At 41.0% G+C, this 14,707-nt stretch overlaps 1 protein-coding gene and 1 long non-coding RNA gene across 24 annotated transcripts in view; one reads left to right on the forward strand and one right to left on the reverse strand.

Annotated features, from left to right (window-relative positions):
- Positions 1-14,707, reverse strand: part of LOC126336946 (sodium bicarbonate cotransporter 3) — a 1,595,930-nt gene that overhangs the window by 427,964 nt on the left and 1,153,259 nt on the right. For 2 of the 23 annotated variants that reach the window (XM_050001140.1, XM_050001134.1), the window contains exon 1: positions 9,827-10,614. The exons of 16 other annotated variants lie outside the window; for them this stretch is intronic. In XM_050001140.1, coding sequence (XP_049857097.1) covers positions 9,827-9,914 — 88 coding nt within the window. In that variant the 5' untranslated portion in view covers positions 9,915-10,614. Of the gene's footprint in view, positions 1-9,826; positions 10,615-14,707 lie in introns of those variants that run through there. 5 more of the 23 variants (XM_050001137.1, XM_050001131.1, XM_050001138.1 and 2 more) reach the window with 4 other exon arrangements.
- LOC126336952 (uncharacterized) overlaps positions 1-14,707 on the forward strand; it is a 367,007-nt gene that overhangs the window by 147,956 nt on the left and 204,344 nt on the right. The window lies entirely within an intron of this gene.

Below are 14,707 nucleotides of genomic sequence, written 5' to 3' on the forward strand. Positions count from 1 at the left end.
AGCCATCACGAGGCAGAGAAAATCCCTGACCCCGCCGGGAATCGAACCCTTGAACCCGGGCTACAGGAGACATACCATGCAATATCCACCAGTACATCAACGCAATACAGCTACATCCAAACTTATATATACAACTACAGAAATCTGTAATTATTGATACATGTTCAATTACCCGAAAGTTCCTAAATACAATGTAACATATACCATAAAGTTAAAAGGAAGTCACGCTTGATCAAAGTCCGCATCACTTTCCATTTTTAACCAGAAATAACGTCTGAGAAAAGGATGATGATGATGATGATGATGATGATGATAATAATAATAATAATAATAATAATATCGTGTAAAGTTGATAGCCGAACATCTTGTATGACGTTCTTGAGGGACGTAGGGGTTAGTAGAGTTATATACCAATACAAGTATATACCAATACAAGTTATATACATATACAATTGAAAGGAATGGGGGGAAAGAAACACAGTAGAAGAAGAATGGGTAGCTTTGAGGGATGAAGTAGTGAAGGCAGCAGAGGATAAAGTAGGTAAAAAGAAGAGGGCTGCTAGAAATCCTTGGTTAACAGAAGAAATATTGAATTTAATTGGTCAAAGGAGAAAATATAAAAATGCACTAAATGAAGCAGGCAAAAAGGAATACAAACATCTCAAAAATGAGATCGGCAGGAAGTGCAAAATGGCTAAGCAGAGGACAAATGTAAGGATGTAGAAGCTTATCTCACTAGGGGTAAGATAGATACTGCCTACAGGAAAATTAGAGAGACCTTTGGAGAGAAGAGAACCACGTGTATGAATATCAAAAGCTCAGCTGGCAACCCAATTCTAAGCAAAGAAGGGAAGGCAGAAAGGTGAAAGGAGTATATAGAAGGTTTATACAAGGGCGATGTACTTGAGGACAATATTATGGAAATGGAAGAGGATGTAGATGAAGACGAAATGGGAGATAAGATACTGCGTGAAGAGTTTGACAGAGCACTGAAAGACCTGAGTCGAAACAAGGCCCCCGGAGTAGACAACATTCCATTAGAACTACTGACGGCCTTGGTAGAGCCAGTCATGACAAAACTTTACCAGCTGGTGAGCAAGATGTATGAGACAGGCGAAATACCCTCAGACTTCAAGAAGAATATAATAATTCCAATCCCAAAGAAAGCAGGTGTTGACAGATGTGAAAATTACCGAACTATCAGTTTAATATGTCACAGCTGCAAAATACTAACGCGAATTCTATACAGACGAATGGAAAAACTGGTAGAAGCCGACCTCGGAGAAGATCAGTTTGGATTCCGTAGAAATGTTGGAACACGTAAGGCAATACTGACCCTACGACTTATCTTAGAAGAAAGATTAAGGAAGGGCAAACATACGTTTCTAGCATTTGTAGACTTAGAGAAAGCTTTTGATAATGTTGACTGGAATACTCTCTTTCAAATTCTGAAGGTGGCAGGGGTAAAATACAGGGAGCGAAAGGCTATTTACAATTTGTACAGAAACCAGATGGCAGTTATAAGAGTCGAGGGACATGAAAGGGAAGCAGTGGTTGGGAAGGCAGTGAGACAGGGTTGCAGTCTCTCCCCGATGTTATTCAATCTGTATATTGAGCAAGCAGTGAAGGAAACAAAAGAAAAGTTCGGAGTAGGTATTAAAATCCATGGAGAAGAAATAAAAACTTTGAGGTTCGCCGATGACATTGTAATTCTGTCAGAGACGGCAAAGGACTTGGAAGAGCTGTTGAAAGGAATGGATAGTGTCTTGAAAGGAGGATATAAGATGAATATCAACAAAATCAAAACGAGGATAATGGAATGTAGTATAATTAAGTCGGGTGATGTTGAGGGTATTAGATTAGAAAATGAGACACTTAAAGTTGTAAAGGAATTTTGCTATTTGGGGAGCAAAATAACTGATGATGGTCAAAGTAGAGAGGATGTAAAATGTAGACTGGCAGTGGCAAGGAAAGCGTTTCCGAAGAAGAGAAATTTGTTAACATCGAGTATAGATTTAAATGTCAGGAAGACATTTCTGAAAGTATTTGTATGGAGTGTAGCCATGTATGGAAGTGAAACATGGACGATAAATAGTTTGACAAGAAGAGAATAGAAGCTTTCGAAATGTGGTGCTACAGAAGAATGCTGAAGATTAGATGGGTAGATCACATAACTAATGAGGAAGTGTTGAATAGGATTGGGGAGAAGAGAAGTTTGTGGCACAACTTGACCAGAAGAAGGGATCGGTTGGTAGGACATGTACTGAGGCATCAAGGGATCACCAATTTAGTATTGGAGGGCAGCGTGGAGGGTAAAAATCGTAGAGGGAGACCAAGAGATGACTACACTACGCAGATTCAGAAGGATTTAGGTTGCCGTGGGTACTGGGAGATGAAAAGGCTTGCACAGGATAGAGTAGCATGGAGAGCTGCATCAAACCAGTCTCAGGACTGAAGACAACAACAACAACAACATACCAATACACATGATCGCTAATGATATACGTTGTTAATAACAAGAGTGAATTTAGGATAAACTCAGCACCACAAGAGTAGAAGTGACCAGTAAGTTCCATATAGATCATGCATCTAAGTCATCATCTAGAATTGAGGTACTGGCACAAAAGTACGTAATAGGTCTGCCAGTGGTTATCAGGAACGAAACTGAACACCCACGAATATGTAGGAACTGAGTAAAAGATTACCGCATTAGACTCTCATTCTACAATTTATCACACTACTTGGACTGAAGAATGTAAATTCTGTTTAATTCGAATATCGGTGTTAGAGTCTGATTTTTTCAGTATGCAGACGGCGAGTAGTGGTTTTGCGTAAAGTTACATAAGTGCTTTGTCTGAAGAATTAGATAATGACACCAAAATTAATCGAGAGGAAAGTTACCATATTATTGACTGGAATAGACTACCAATACTCATAATTTGTTGTTACTGTAGTCAATATAAGTCGCCAGTAGTGCTTGCAGCTGCCTATTAATGTGTAACCTCTCCACTGTGATGTTTTTACTGCATATTATATGTGAATGATTGCTTACCTGGGATGGTTGATATACGAAGATGAAGTTATTGCTATTACCGAACATCCTTGTACGATACGGTAGGAGCACAAATACAATGGTGCCGCAACTTCTTGAAGGATGGTCTACGCTGACGAACTGATGCGAAACTTTAAATCGGTGTTACATTCTTACTACGGGACCTATTTAGCTAATATCACCAGCCATTGACGACAATTTTATGTGACAATCGTATTGTGGCTGTGCTTGAATGCGCGTTCGATCAGTCGCTTTCAGAATATGACACCTTCTTGTAGATTCGGTATATGGCATTGAATTTGTCTTGATCACTTTTTTTCCAGCCATATGGTATCTTCCATTCCCGTGCCACTTAGCGTTTCGGTATTTTGATCCAGACACAAAATTCATTATTAAGTAAATTCCAGTTCATAAACATGGACGAAAAACTGAACTGAAAACTGAATGCGCTAAGGCCCAGTGACCCAGAGGTCTGCGAATATGGTTACAGATTGTTTACAGTAGTGGCTGAAGACAGATCTAATTGGGAAACTGAAGTATCGATGTGTGAATGTGATTAATAATTCCATAACTCCTCAAGCTCGTGAAACACTGTTACTCCGACGCTTTCAAAGGCTGTAAAAAGCAAACAGGATTGTGTGCATAAGTATGATTTGTACGTGTGTAGTCTGTATCTTAATTTTTTGCTTGATATATTTATCTTCTGCACTAATACATGGCTGGGCAAGCGTTTAAGAACTAGACTCAAATGATTGTAATTGAATGGATATTATCATACAATTTCAGAGAAACGGAATGCAAACAGTTGCTAAAATTTCGCAGTGTTTCTTTCTTTCACACGTATCTTTAAGGGAACTTTTGTGCTAAACTTCGTACCTCGAAAATTACATCAGTTTAATTAGTTCATGTTAATTACATCTGTAACAATTTAATCCACAACAATATACGAGTATTAACCAATTTTAAATGATAAAAAGAACAATTAGTATATTCAGTACATAGTTGAATGAATGTGTGTAACGCTTACTTTGGTGCAGCCCCTGTGATACCTTCACGTGCCGGTGCGTATAGGGCTACGCTCCGGAGGTATGTCAGCACTGGCTGCATACCACTGCTTCAGATCAACAAATGAAAGGTCAGGACTGGTTTCACTCAAAAGAATGAATGAGTAACTCAGCCGAGACGTAAAACTGCAGCTGAAATAGTCGAACCGAATGAATCGAGTGGTTTCATTCGGTTGTTCCCACTGCTACAATCACTGTCGCTTGTTCTTACAGATGTAGACTACATACCACATGAGACGCCTCTTTGGCCTCTTGCCGATGTTAATTGGCACCAGGAACGCCGCCCGTCCTCTAGCACAGTAAGACGAGCCGTGTCTTAGTTACGAAATCGCTATTGTCTGATTTTAGCGTAGATTTTTAAATCACGAATACTACAAGTCGTCAAGGCATTTGGACGATTCAGAACCCTCGACTGCAGTTTAGTGTAAGTGGAAGTGCTGTACATCTACAAGGCACTACGAACCGAACTTCGGGCCTTTATCAACACAAACCATACCTGAATCACAAGAGAATATGAATGATTTGAAGAAAATAAGAGGGTCATTTAGTGTCAACGTGAAATACCCCTTTTCTAAGAAGATATTCTTCGTGAAACATTTGTATAAAGATTGCGACCACAGAGTCTATGCTCATATTTATATTATCTGTATAATAAAAGGTGCAGCTTTCAAATTTTTTGAGAGCAGCTAGAAGAATCCAGGCTATTCGTACTTTCCTTTCTATTGCCTACCTCCATAACGTAACCATCTGGGTCTGTTCAAAAAATGTTCAAATGTGTGTGAAATCTTATGGGACTTAACCGCTAAGGTCATCAGTCCCTAAGCGTACACACTACTTGACCTAAATCATCCTAAGGACAAAAACACACACTCATGCCCGAGGGAGGACTCGAACCTCTGCCGGGACCAGCCGCACAGTCTATGACTGCAACAGACTAGACATCTGGGTCTGTATTTGTAGTGATTTCCTGATATACTATCATATCTTGAGCTACTTAAGTGATATTTGATTATGAATCATCTAGTCCACATGCTTAATTTTCTTATTCATTGTGTCATGAGTTTTACTTTATAGCATTTCCAGCATGGAAGACGCGATACTTCGATGTGGCACCGATCCGCAATGTGCGTGATTTTATTACTAATTTACAATGTACATTTTCATTCATTACGTGTGCGGAACTTGCAACAATTCAGAACAGGAGTCTGAATTTTTTAAAATCAATCATACAGCCTAGAGCTACTACTAAATCGCGAATTGCAAATTACATCTAGCTACTAAAATTCAGTCGGCCAACATTCTCTGTTGCGCCGCTCCAACACCAATCTGGGGCCACAGTCTTCATTCTGGTAACGAAGTTCTAAAATGTTTTAGTTGGTAGAGGTGGAGATCCAACTTAAAAACGTAAATAATTAATTTCTACTAGCAATACGCTCTTGCATATCAGAGGTCTAAGTACCTACAGCCGGATCACTTTTTTGGGTAGCGGTAATAGTTTTTATATACAAACCTTTCTCGTGGATCAGTTTATATATTAGTGAAAAAAATATCGAAATCCTCAAAGTAGTTCCTGAAGTCAGTTTTCACATACAGAGAAAAAATGCAGCTGATGACAAATTTAGTAATATGTATACAGGGTGGCCTGAAACAGTCTGAAAGGATTGTAAAGTTACCGATTTTTTTTCTTAACAATTATTTCTCAGCACAACCTCACTTAAACTCTCTTACAAGCTCTTCAGACTGTTTCTGACCAACCTGTAGATCGCATGTGCGATGTAGAGGAATTCGCCGGAGTGTAAATACTTTATTTCCAGATGGAATGTTTTACCCTAGGAAAGTTTAAGGTTTAATGCTTCTTCGACGACTAGGCTATCAATGACAGAAAACTCTGACGGGATCGGGATACGTACGACAACCGGTCGTGTTCATTTCGAAGGGGCCGCCTTGACATTCGGAATTCAATCGAGCTCCTCTGACATGTATGTTCAGTGACTAAATATAAGCACAGTACCACCTCTACTGATCTTAAGCGTTTCTTTTCTGACTTATGTGTAGCACACTGATGTTTATTCTTTCTTATTTTCTCCTTGTATTGTGCACCTCCTCAAAAAATTTCCATGGTCTCCTGCTCGTCTGTGATAGTTATAATATTTGAATGTGTAGATCACGAGAGTGCACAGAAGTTTCAGTTTGTGCTGTGATTTGTCATTGTCTGACACTTCGTTTGCATAGTCAGCAACAGCTGTTCGATAAATGTTTCTCTTTTTCGTCAAATCACTAAGCATTCTTAATTGTCCTAATTGCTTTAAAGCAATTAAATCTTTTTGTGCACAACTAGATCCGAGGCTGGTCAATTTGATACCCCATGTGTCTATTTACCATTCTTTGTTAGGCTATTACAATTCGGACCAAAAACTGTTGTTTAATTTCCAGGGAGTCTTATTTGCGATCAACTGAAACATTTGACCAAAAAAGAGCATACCACAGTGCAGTTTTACAAGAGAAATGAAGTATCAAAATTATAGCGACTAGTGTTTTATTCAGACGAAACATGTATTCATTGAGTTTATATTGGGAATGTCTGTGATAGTGTGCGAAGAGCATTGTCAAACAAATGCGCCGGTCAGTGTTTAACTGTTATGCAGGTCAATGGCTTACAATGGTGTAGCGTGTGACAGAGCTCCGCTTGCAAGAATATCGGAATGTACGACGTTAATCTGTTTCTCAGACAAACACTTTAGTTCCGTCAATTTTGACAGGCCTTCAATTTACTTAGTCGGTTACTAACGAGTGCTAGGTGTCAATATCGATTGGTTGATACCTCCGTGTTGTGACGAGTCTCTCAGGGATCTAGCTGAGTGGTAACCTGTTTGCCTACCACGCAGCGGGCCCGGGTTCGATTCCCGTCCGGCTTGGGGGTTTTCTCCGCTTGGACTGGGTGTTGTGTTGTCCTCATCATCATTTCATCATCACCGACACGCAAGCCGCCCAATGTGGCGTCACGTGAAATAAAACTTGCGGGGGATAAGACTTGTAAACCGGCGAGCGAACTTCCCCGGATGGGTCCTCCCGGCCATCAATTCCATATGATCATTTCATTTTTTCTCAAGGATCTAGTATTTGTGACAGCACACAAAGTTCATGGGAGAAATCAGCCAACCGAAAGTAGTCGGGGATATAAAAGTAATAAAATTCCAATGTAGGCAAGTGAGGATTTGCGAAGGTTGTTAGCGACAGCGAGATCGCAATTTACGGAAGTGACTAACATGCGTTTAGAGAGCAACGCCGACGAAAACAGCGTGGCATGAACTCAACAAACAAAACTCTCCTGACAGAGCTGTTATTGCCAAATATCTTGTAACGCAAGTGACTGCAAATACGGTACTTTACTGGTGGGAAGGGGACAAGCATGTATTATTGACTATTCGAAGCATGCAATGTGGCGCGGCGATTTCAACTTTAACTCTGTGCCCCTTGTAATGCGGCAGACGAATAGTACGGACTTGAAGTGACTGATGCCGTATTCAGTAAGCCATCCGATTCACATTCTATTTCCATTCACAAATATTCAGAGTCATAATTTTGTCTTCATTTACTTTGATTACTGGCAAATTTTTCACCACCGACTACAATAAAAGTAAATTCTTTTGTCAGATACGTAGAACTTCATTTAGTCACACATGTAAAAATTACAGTATTTACCGTTCACGTATAATTGCTGACGAAAACACACATGATACAAAAATCATAAAGTGTTGCTATATGCTATAAGTGTTGGTAATAGTGGAAATGCATTAATTATTTGATGAATGACTTTGACTTGATGTCTACATATCATTGAAACGGTGTATGTTAAAATTTCAGACTTAACTGTCACATGATTTGCAGTTTTGTATGATCAACCTGTGTTTACATTATTTCATAAAGTGAACTAATTGAAGTAAACTTAGTTTTTGTCACTGTAAATTAGTTAAAATAGTGAGTTCAACAATAAATGTATCAATTTAACCGTCAACCATTGCTCTAATAGACAAGCGTTGGACGCCGAAAGGTTTAGCTGTCAATTGTTGTTACCCCATATCTCAGTGTGTGTGTCAATCTCGATTGTAAATAATTTTGTACTTTGAAAAATCATGTATATTGATTAAAATGGAAATAAATGTTATATAGGCCTAACTGATTTCGCCTCATTATTAGTTCGTCGTGAAAATGTTTCACACAACCAAAATCTGCAAAATAATGTTCTGCAGCCAAGAGTTGCTCAATCCTATTGTTGCCGGCTGAAGAAAAATGAACGAGAGTATTTTAACTTTATCTTAAGAGGGCACTTGATTTGTGTGTCCTATGCTTGGTATTGGTTATACAAAGAAAGCGTAACACAGACTCGTAATCCTGGATTTTATAAGCGAACAGCTAGCAAGTAAAATGTTACATCCCACTATATGAAGTTTTTACGTAAGGAGAACACCACAAGGAAGCGAAAAACCCAGACAACTATTTTCTTCTGTGAAACATGTCAGAGGTTCTATAATGATTTACTAGAAATGTTATAAAATCCTATTTATTATTTTTATTGTTTATATAACCGCCAGGATGTTTCAGGCTTCTTTGGTTTCGCAAGTCTGTACAACCCACTGTTAGGTGGTTGCTATGTTTTGTCCGACTAGCATATGATCCCATTACTTACAATTATACTACGAACTGTAAGAGCTAATCGTGCTCTCTACGCAGACACATAATGGATATCTTTCCGAAATATTTGAGTGTTATAGTTCCACCGGGAGTAGGCACGAGAAGACGCTGCAATACGTTCCTGTAAGGATGCGTTGCAACTCTTTCGCCCAAAGCGGGGGTATAAAAGAGAAGTTCCGACCCAATCTTCCCAGAATTTTCTACCGCTGCTCATTTTTAAAATCCTTAACACAATAAGCGCTTGGCGGTCGCATCTTCAAAAAACGGTGGAACTTCATTAAACATGATATTGGTTTTCACAGACTAGTAGCAGCCGCGGATCAAGGATGGCACCGCACAGTACTTTCTCCAGCTGAAGAAACTAGTTTTGCGGCTCCTGCAGTTCTACGTTACTGCAGATTAGAGGAAGCTTAACAGTGAGGATTCCTTGCTTTTTTTTTATCTTCAGTTCTGTTGAAGTGATATTTTACGAAACTCATTTCCTTGTTCGGTAACGCACAAATACGCGAGAAATGAATTAGTATCATCCAAGTTACGCACGCATAAGTTTAACGCAGAATGTTTGCAAATGGAAGGTAGAGTTTTGTTCTCGAAGCATGTGGAAAAGGAGGAAACTGTAAAAAAAAAAAAGAAAGGAAAAAAGCATTGATGTATTAGAGGCTGAGCGCGGATGGTAAGATATCATACGACAATTTTCTGAAGAAATATAGGGAACGTACTTAAGCAGATGTCGCAACAGGGATTTCAACCCGACATCCAGAGTCACTGAACCACTTTGCTTGTCTCTCAGAAGAGAGAACACCTACTTGACATTAGCAGCAGAACATTTGTTACCAAGGAATGTAGGACTATATTTTATTTGGATATTCCGAATAGTAAAATGCTACCACTATATTGTGCTCATGAATATGACGGAATGTGTAATTGGGGTGTTGTCTGGAACCATAATTAACGTGAGAGCTGTGTGGTCACCACGAGCTGCCAAGAACAAACGAACAGAGCGCCACAGGCTACGTACTTGCCGCCTCTTCCTCGAGGTCCTTGTCCTGGCGGACGGCCAACTCGTCCGTAATCGTCTGCGGCTCGTCGGGGTCCTCTTGACTCATGGTTGTCGGACGGCAGGCGACACTCGTCCAAGTCACGAATCACCGCGCTTCACTAGGACACTCTAGGGCGCCCTACCGCTCTCAGGCAGTCCTCAGAAACCTGCTCCGTGGGGGCTGCCTCACGGGTCAGAGATACGGGAGCTTGTCTGCCAGTGGCACCAGCGTGGCAGGTGGATTGCATTACATTTCACGAGCAACTCGCACTGCGACGGTTGATTTTCCCGTATCCTGAGTCGCAGTACCAGTGTGGATTGTGCAATTAGATTATCGTGGCAGTGGAGCCTACTCCTCCTTAGATGGCTCTCCAGATTCTTTTAAGATTCTTGAGACAGGTGTTAGAATGTGGGCAACGCAGCGAAACAAATTTTGTTAGGTGCTTTCCTACGACACAGCCTACGTCGTGGAATCAGGCAGCGACCAAACGAAGCAGATAAAGAGGTGCCCGCTGGTACTGATCGACACCTGAGGTTATCGACCCTCCCAGCAGGAGAGGCTCCCGTATACAGAGTGGGGCGCTGTTCACTGTCAGCAGCAGTGTGGAACGCTGTCGATAACGCGTGCGACAGCGGGAGACCCTCTCGAAGCGACAGCTGGCGAGATACTGGCGCGCCGCCGACCGGTCGTCCCCACGGGCTGGCCGCTGGGACGCAGCAGCCCGCGGCACTCGCGCCTGGCGGCAGTCCCGCGGCGTTTTATTTATACCTGTGCGATCTGCACGCGTCCGCTAGCAACTAGTTGGCGGCGGAATTCGTGCCCACTAGCGTGGAAAATGCAATCGTCGTTGTTTGGAAACACCGCTGCGACGCAGTAGGTCCTCTCTGTTGCACAACCGTGTTAAGGATTCATAGACAGGATATACGAAAGAAAGAAGGCAACACGCACTCGCTTGTGTGTGCATGTGTATGCGTTCTAGCCATACTCGATGGAAGGGCTTACAAAGGACCCGAATTTCTATAGAAACGCACTCACTTGGAAGATGCGCAAGCACTCGTGCAACGGTTGGTGTACTAATATATTTGCGTAGGCTTCCGCGGCCAGAGTCGGTCGACATAAAGGTTTTCTGGGTTTGGTACCGCGTCATAATGTAAAAACTACTGCTGCTATAAAAAAACCAACGTTTCGGCCACGATTGCAGTGGCCTTCTTCTGGGTCTAATGGTGCGTTCTAGCTGTGCAGTGTCCTTTATATTTTGTTATTAGTGTTCACTGCGCATGCCATTACGTCGTAATTTTAAAAGGTAGTTAGTTTCATTGGTCACTTGAGGGAGAAGGAGACGGAACTTTATTTTAATAAGTTATTGCGTTGGAGGGAGAACGTGACCTCTGCTGTCTATTGGCCCTTGTGTTATGTGCCACGATTGGTGGTCACCGTCAAATGAGAAGTTTGTTGCTGTTTACCAACTGCCGGACGTCGGCCACGCGGCGGCGGTTACTCTCCGGTAGAGCTCGTGCCTCGTGTAGACAGTGCGGTCGGTTGGGCTCTGATTGCTGGCAGACAACATGGGACAAGCCTGAGTCCATCCTCCCTGTTCAGGTTATTAGGGTGTTTCAGTATTTCGATGGCCTCTCTGATTTTGCGTTTCGTCAGAATTGGCTGCTTGGCCAACATATAGGCTTCGCTGAATTTTATTTCTTTTCCGCAGTCATGGCGATGTTCTGCCACTGCGGATTTGTTGTGTTGCCCTAGGCGAATACAACGTTCGTGCTCCCGAATGCGGGTTGCTATTGGTCTACCAGTCTCGCCGATGTATGCCTCTCCACATTCGCATTCCACCTTGTAAACGTCTGCAGTGTGTAATGCATCCACCTTGTCCTTCGTGGAGCCTAGCACGTCCTGGATCCTACGACCACTACAGAAGACAGGCTGCATCTCAACGCGGAGAAGATGTTAGTCTATTCGGTCAGCAACGTTTTTCACATAGGGTAAGCTTACTGTCGGCTGCGGTTTGTCTATTTCCTGCTTATCTTTCTTGCTTGTGTTCGTCGACAAGGCTGTGTTTATCGACTTATTGCTGTAGCCATTGGCTAGAAACGCGGAAGATATAATTTCACGATTTCGCAACTGTTGCTGCTGCTGCCGCCGCCGTCGTCTCCGAATAACTACTGAAACTTACATCCTTCTGAAGTTGCTAACTGCACTCATCTCTTGGTCGCCCTCTACGATTTTTATCCCCCAAACTTCGCTCCAATACTAAGCTGATGATCCCTTGATGTCTCAGAACGTGTCGTATCAACCGATCCCTTCTTCTGGCCAGGTTGCGACTCAAATTTCTTTTCTCACCAATTCTGTTCAGTACCTCTCATTAGTTACGTGATCTACCCATCTACACTTCAGCATCCTCTGTAGCACAGTATTTCATGAGCTTCTATTCTCTTCTTGTCTATGCTTCACTTTTGTATCCCACCTGGAAGGCGGCGCGTGGGTCTGCTCCTGAAAACTGAGAGGTTGGCCGAATGTAGAAAGTGAGTAGGAGCAGGAAAAGATAAGACTCGTCGGTACTGCGTTTCAACTTACAGACGTTTACTATCGGCAAAAAACAAGTTAATACATGGTAACATAACTTTGCAATGAGGTGCGAAGTCTTTGACCCGTCGTATGTAGAGCAAAGCTGAAGCGAAGTGTCCCGGCCGCCTGCTCTTGATAAAATGGGCAGAATCTGTAGCGGAGCTCGTAGACCTCCACAGCACTGGCTGGAGGGCGCTTTCGTCGGTGTCTGTCGTAGTAATGCTAACTTAACTTACGCCGTGGCATCGGAGCTATCGATACCACAACTTCCATACCTGACTACACTCCGTACAAATACTTTCTCAAGAGAGTTCCTGAGACATAAATCTATATTCGATGTTAACAAATTTCTGTTTACCACAAAAGCTTTTCTTGCAACTAAAGGCTCAGTAATAAAAATTAGTGCTTTAACCTAAACTACAACGGATTTGTAACATGTTCCATAGAAAAAAATTAACTTAGCAACTTGGGAGAAATATTAACGAAATTTCTTATATTTTGTAGCCATTCAGAACGATCTTCATTGTTTAAATTACATCATAAATATTTCCCAGATCCATGTCACCCAATATTAAATGTGGTACACTAATAGCTGGTATGTAGAAAGGTTCTTCAAACTCAGCTTTATCTACAAACGTTAAACATCATATTCATGACTGGTGACCACTCTCCACATTATTTTCGCTCTCCATGAGACCTCACATGCAACTCCCTCTCTGAGAGCTCTACCACTCAACGACTTTACTGAGCAAGCACCTGTCAAAGCACGGGTGAAAATTAAAGTAACTGATACAACATAATGTTCAACAGCAAAATTGTTCTACAGAATCTTAATTTTTGTAATAGAACAGTCCCAAACGCACGAAAGTGTTTGTTTATTTACTAGTGACCGGTTTCGACCACTGTTCTGGTCAGCTTCAGACCGCTTACTCAGTGAAGAGAGTAGCATCATTGTACTTAGAGGAATGTAAACTACTAGCATAAAAAGAAATACAGTATATTAACAAATACGTAAAAGAAAAGGAGCTATATCCATGGGAGTCTGTTGCACCTGGCGAGGAGCAAGCCCCAGTCTGAGAGGCATATAACCACTGCTGCATGACATGCAATTTACATCTCTTAGATAGTGCACTCTGCCTACCAACTCCAGCATTACATCATTATCAGCCAATGGCCGTAAAACACGTTAAATAAAGCCTAAATACAATTATAATCATAGATATAACGAAAAGAAAATAAGCTTTATAAAACCACAACATAAAACTTAAAACCGACTAAAAAGAAAGAAAATGAGCCGTCAACGTATAAGAAAACGCATGGTGCCATCTATAGGACCCTGGGTGTAACAACCATGAGGGTAAGATGTTCAGCAGGGACGCCACCAGTAACTATTATACGGCTCTGAAGATCGATGTATTACGACTACAAATCAAAGATACATTAGTACTGGCTTACAATATTTGGATCTCCGTTAATCAAGGTACCATAATCAAAACCGATATGTTACTACTACTGATCAGAAAACGAAATCGTTATTATACGTTGAACATTATTTCCGTCACAATTATATTCAATATTAGCGGGGCCTTTAACCACTAAAAGGAGTTATCAACAAGTTAAATTAAGATACATAACATTAATGCCTTTCTATAGGTACAGACGACGAGAAAAATATTACTTATAATCGTGGTAATAGTATGAAGACAGGTATGTTCGTATTCGTAATATTATGTACAAGATTAGATGTGAGGCATTAATTATCCCCAGAGTTTGCAGTTATGTTAAAAAAATTAAAGAACCTCAGTGGAATAACACAAAAATAAATTGAAATAAACCTTTGATATTAACATCAAATGTCCACAATTGGGACTTAAACATATGTAAGGTAACGATGATTAACGAAATGCGTCACGAGTACTCAAGTAACAACAAAAACATCAAAGTATTCTCATTATACAGTAAACACTGACCTGCTATTACGTCTTGGTTTAAGCAAATAATAAGCGTTGGCAGTCATTAAAACTTTGGCGTGAATCACCATTGTAATTAGCTATAGCACAAAAATGCGAAATCCCAATAATAAAATTGGTGAATAAATAAAGTGACTAGGGTATCCACTATTAAAAACACCATCAAATAAAACAAGGAGATACCGAGAGACAACTTTTGCCATACTAAAATAGCAAACATTTGCTGACCAGAACAGTGGTCGAAATCTGTCATCAGTAAATAAATGAACATCTTTATGCGGTTGGGACTGATTACTATAAAAAACAATTTTAACATTT

Source organism: Schistocerca gregaria, chromosome 2, assembly GCF_023897955.1.
Source record: "Schistocerca gregaria isolate iqSchGreg1 chromosome 2, iqSchGreg1.2, whole genome shotgun sequence".
Taxonomy (NCBI): domain Eukaryota; kingdom Metazoa; phylum Arthropoda; class Insecta; order Orthoptera; family Acrididae; genus Schistocerca; species Schistocerca gregaria.